Source organism: Balaenoptera physalus, assembly GCF_965194825.1.
Source record: "Balaenoptera physalus genome assembly, chromosome: 5".
NCBI classification, from domain to species: Eukaryota; Metazoa; Chordata; class Mammalia; order Artiodactyla; family Balaenopteridae; genus Balaenoptera; species Balaenoptera physalus.
This window is the reverse complement of record NC_138884.1, coordinates 47,830,111-47,834,624: the sequence shown is the minus strand read 5'-3', so window position 1 is coordinate 47,834,624 and position 4,514 is coordinate 47,830,111. Positions and strand designations below refer to the sequence as shown.

At 40.9% G+C, this 4,514-nt stretch overlaps 1 protein-coding gene across 1 annotated transcript; it reads left to right on the top strand.

The window, feature by feature from the left end:
* Nucleotides 1-3,245: 3,245 nt before the first annotated feature.
* Nucleotides 3,246-4,298, top strand: LOC309660697 (HIG1 domain family member 1A, mitochondrial). Its single transcript, XM_082461609.1, has one exon. The coding sequence runs from the start codon at nucleotides 3,302-3,304 to the stop codon at nucleotides 3,581-3,583; it is 282 nt and encodes a 93-aa protein (XP_082317735.1). The 5' UTR covers nucleotides 3,246-3,301; the 3' UTR covers nucleotides 3,584-4,298.
* Nucleotides 4,299-4,514: the final 216 nt, after the last annotated feature.

Below are 4,514 nucleotides of genomic sequence, written 5' to 3'. Positions count from 1 at the left end.
CATATGCAAATGTGTTTACATGCATAGGAAAATAAGATAGTATTTTTATTGTTAATAAAGTATTATTTCCAAACCATTTTCCCATTTCAGGGCTTTTCTCCCCTTTCTCCACTCCCCTTCTTCAATTCCAGAAGCCTGATGACTAATGGGGCTTTTGGGAAGGGGGGATTTGCTTGTTTTTTGTTTTTTTAATGGTAGAACAAAGAGTCTGATAACCCAAATCCCAAGAGGAAGTTACAGACTGAAAATAGTTTAATATTTTAAAATTAATATCATAGTTTAATATTAAGAAGCAGGGGACATGAGGGTCTGTTCCCAGGAAGGCCCCGAAATGTCTCGCTCAGTTTCAATAGCACCGTGGATATACTCTAGTACAGCACATAACACACAGCATTCCTGGTAATTGTGTCTGTCTGTCTCCCAGACTAAGCCATGTGGTCTATTATCCTAGCGTCCACAGGAATATAGTCCGCCAGCCCTTCTTGAGCTGTCTCCTCTCAGGCTGGTTTTGTTGCGTACTCAATTCACCCTTTCTTTGCTTCACAGGCCTCCGTCCCCACTGCATGCAGAAGTGCCCTGTGCATCCCCGCCTTTCCCTTGGTAACCACGCCCACGCGAGTCATCCTGGGTCCAGCTCATCCTCACTCCAAGGCTTCTCCAAGTTCCTCGTTGGCTCCCAGTCAGTTCCACGCCCCCGCTGGTAACTGTTCCGTGGAACTGCACACGTGCACGTGGGTGAGCAGTGGGAGGAGATTCTGCCTACACACACCACACCATTCTGCTCTTCCTCAGCTGCACCATATTACCGTGGGGCTGGAAGAGAAGGACTTCTTTCAAGGCTTGCTGCCTTCAGGCTTCTCCTGGGAAATGAGGGGCAGGTCCTCTCTGCCCTGACATCCTCCAAGACGTATTAAAAATGTCTCTCCTTTCTCATCCTGCACCTCCACCACATGGCTCAGTGTAGGAGGCCCATCTCAGACACTCAGTAGCATCAAAGTCTCGGTCATGTTCTCTCTGAAACTTGGCCCCCCGCCAGTCACTTAGACTTTAATGCCTGTCTGATGGGGAAACATTCCCACACCATTGCACATCCTTCTCCGGACTACAGTTAGAAAGTAAACTCAATGCTTAAGAACTCCTTTTCTCTCTCAAAAGTCTGACTCTTCCAATAGGAAGCCTGATTTTTAAAAGTCAGGCTTTTTTAAAAGTCAATTCAGAAACTCAATGTTTACACTTTTTAGGGCCAAATCAGTGAATGCTTCCAATAGGCGGTAGCCTATGGGGCAACAAGAAAATTTCAGGAAAGAAAAGCATTGGTTATTATTTTATAATTTTACCCTGTCACAGTCTGTGTGTTATGTGAGGACTTGGAAATGAACAACGGAGGCATTTGGATATGGTTTTCTAAAGTCAAATAATGTGTTAAACTAAGTCAGCAGAAGTCTTGGGAACTATATCTAGCATCATTGAAAGTCAGAGCTGGAAAGATCTGGAGAATTCATCTTTGTCTAATCCCCTTACTAAAGGTAAGGCACTGAAGCTTCGGGAAGCGGGGAAGAGATGGAATAAAATGATTCGCCCAAGGACGTGGAAACAGACACTCTCTTTTTATTTTTAGCTACAATCTATTCAGTTTTTGCTCTGTGGCAAGCACTCTGCTGTCACTACATAGTCATTGTCTCATTCACTCCTCCCAGCACCCCTGAGAATTGGTATGATTCAGCTCATTTTACAAAGCAGTAACTGGGGCTTACAGAGGTTAATTTATTTGCCCAATGTCATATGGCTACTAACTGGAGAGCCAGTTTTCAATGTCATGATGTTGGATGCCAGAGCCCAGGATTCTAACCTGAACCTACTGTTTCAGATACAATGCAGAGGGCTGAAAATACAAGGAAAAATAAGGTACCCTACCTGGCCCTGAATTGCTGGATCTGCTAACAATACAAGCTACTGTTGGTCTGCTACTGTGACCTGCAGTGATATTTCTATCAGGTCAGGAACGAGGATTTCTCCTTGGAAATCTACCAGTAGCAACTACTCACTCTTAGGCAATGTCGTTTTGTGCAAAGATCACAGGACTTAGGGTCAGAAGGTTCTGGTTCTAACCTCAACTCTGCTACCCACTCATCAGTTATGAGTCCTGTGTTAGCCTCTCTTCCCTACCTGCAAAAGCATAAAATGCCCATCCCAGTTAGCTCATAGGACTGTGGTGAATTTCAAAGAAGATTGTAGACTAGAAAGCCCTCAGCACAAGGTGAAGAATTATTGTAAATACACATCAGAAGTCACATTGCATATTCTCCCACAAAGGTTTTCAAAACTCTTTATAAATAATTATAGTCAGTTCGTGAAAATTTTGGAAAGGAAGGCACAATGTGGTTCATAGTGGGAGGGGAAGGAGGAGGAAAGAAATGAACCACAGATAAAATGAATAGCATTAGCCGTGTTCTGGCTTGTAAGTCGATCGGTGGTTCCACAGGTGTTCAAATTATTAGTATGCTTCTTAATATATATGTGGTACAGACATTCTTTTTTATTAATACATTGAATAATAAATGTTTGAATTTTTAACAAAGAAAGGAAGGCATTCCTGGAAAAAAGCTGTAAAGCAAGAGGTTAGAAATATGTGGACTCTTTTCTGAGGAACTTTTATGTTTGGGGTTCTTATATGGAGGGAGCTTAAGACCACACAGGTTTTGTGGGTAGAGGGGGGTTGAAAGCAACCTCCCTAACCTGCTGACTTCTCTAAACTCAGACTCCACCAAGTTTCAGCCTCAGTTCAATTAGGTGCTCACTTTCCCCATTTGAATGGAGGAAACCATTTCCTCTTCCAAGAAAAAACTCTCATCTAGTCTAGAGAGATAACACATGTGTCATAACTATAAATTTATTTGGAAGAACAACTGGGCTTTACACAGGCCATCTGGAGAAGACAAATATATCATGTAAGCATTTGGGAAATTTCACTGACAACATATGCAGCTAAACGAACTGTCCTCAGCATTGCCAAAATGAGAAAATTCCATCACACATGAGGAAGGTATCTCAACAACCACCTCAAAATAAATACAAATCAATCTTTTAATTTAACTAAAACATACGTAAAGGGTAGCTGTATTTCTTTTCAATGTACTGACAACCAAATACACAGCCTCTGCAGAGAGATGCATTGGGTTCAACTCCGCAGGGACAGCTCTGAAATCATTGCATTCATCTACTCATGTTTAAAGAAATATGTCTTGAGAAGCCGGTTGGAGTCTGCGACGTCTTGCCGTTGTCTGAAGATTCTTCAATCACTATGTCAAGTGACACAGATGTTTCTCTTTCTTCATATGACGAAGGTCAGGGATCTAAACTTATCCGAAAAGCTAGAGAGGCACCATTTGTCCCCATTGGATTGGCAGGTTTTGCAGCGGTCGTTGCATATGGATTATATAAATTGAAGAGCAGGGGCAATACTAAAATGTCTCTTCACCTGATCCACATGCGTGTGGCAGCCCAAGGCTTTGTTGTGGGAGCAATGACTCTTGGTATGGGCTATTCCATGTATCAAGAATTCTGGGCAAAACCTAAACCTTAGAAGAGGAGATGCTGTCTTGGTCTTGGTGGTGCTTGCTTTAGTTAGACATCTCATATTGAGGTTATATGTTTATGTTGAAAATAAATTCTGTGGGTCGGACAATAACATGGTAATTTGAATATTGGCTTCCCTTCTTGCAGGCTTGATTTGCCTAGCGACTAGTTCACTAGCTAGGTCATTTAGGGGAGTCAGATTAGCACAAAAACATGTCACTTTTAAATGCACTTGATAGTGGTACAATGTCCACCTTCTTAAACTCTTCTGATAAAATTAGTTTTAAAGAGGACAACATGCCAAACCTGAAAATGCTCCCAGTTGCTGCAGAATATCATATGCTTTTGATGTAATGTAGGAATCCTATTTACCCCAGTTAATTTAACTCTTTCTGACTGCCTTGTGGACTGAGTACTGTTTTTAAGGTCTGGTTAGCTCTTGAAGAACCCTTTCAGAACAGTGCACAGAATACAACATTATAAACCTCCCAGCAACTATGTGTGTGTTTTGGTAACAGCTGCTTTGAAGTAGTATCTGTTTCAGAATCATAGTTGTAAACATGAGAATAACTTAACTGTAGATCCCCGTTTAGCTGTTTTGTAATTGCAAAATTATAGTTTGCTGCTGTTATATTAGAATAATTTTTAAATGGCATTTTGAAATAGAAGTGTGTATTTTAAGTGCTAATGCAAAGGTAAACGAAAAATACTTTTTAAATGTGTGCAGTCTGTTTATTTTCTCTGAAAGAATCATAAGTGTTAAGCTAAATAAATTGCCTATAATGGAAGTGATTTATGAGCAAGCTGGTTTGGTCAGACATTATACAAACTTTGGTATACTACAGAATGCTTTGTTGTACTTGTGAAATTCTCTTGTCTAACCTGAATTTACATTCCATGGTGATAACGTGGTAAATATAGTGTTATTAAAGTAAGTG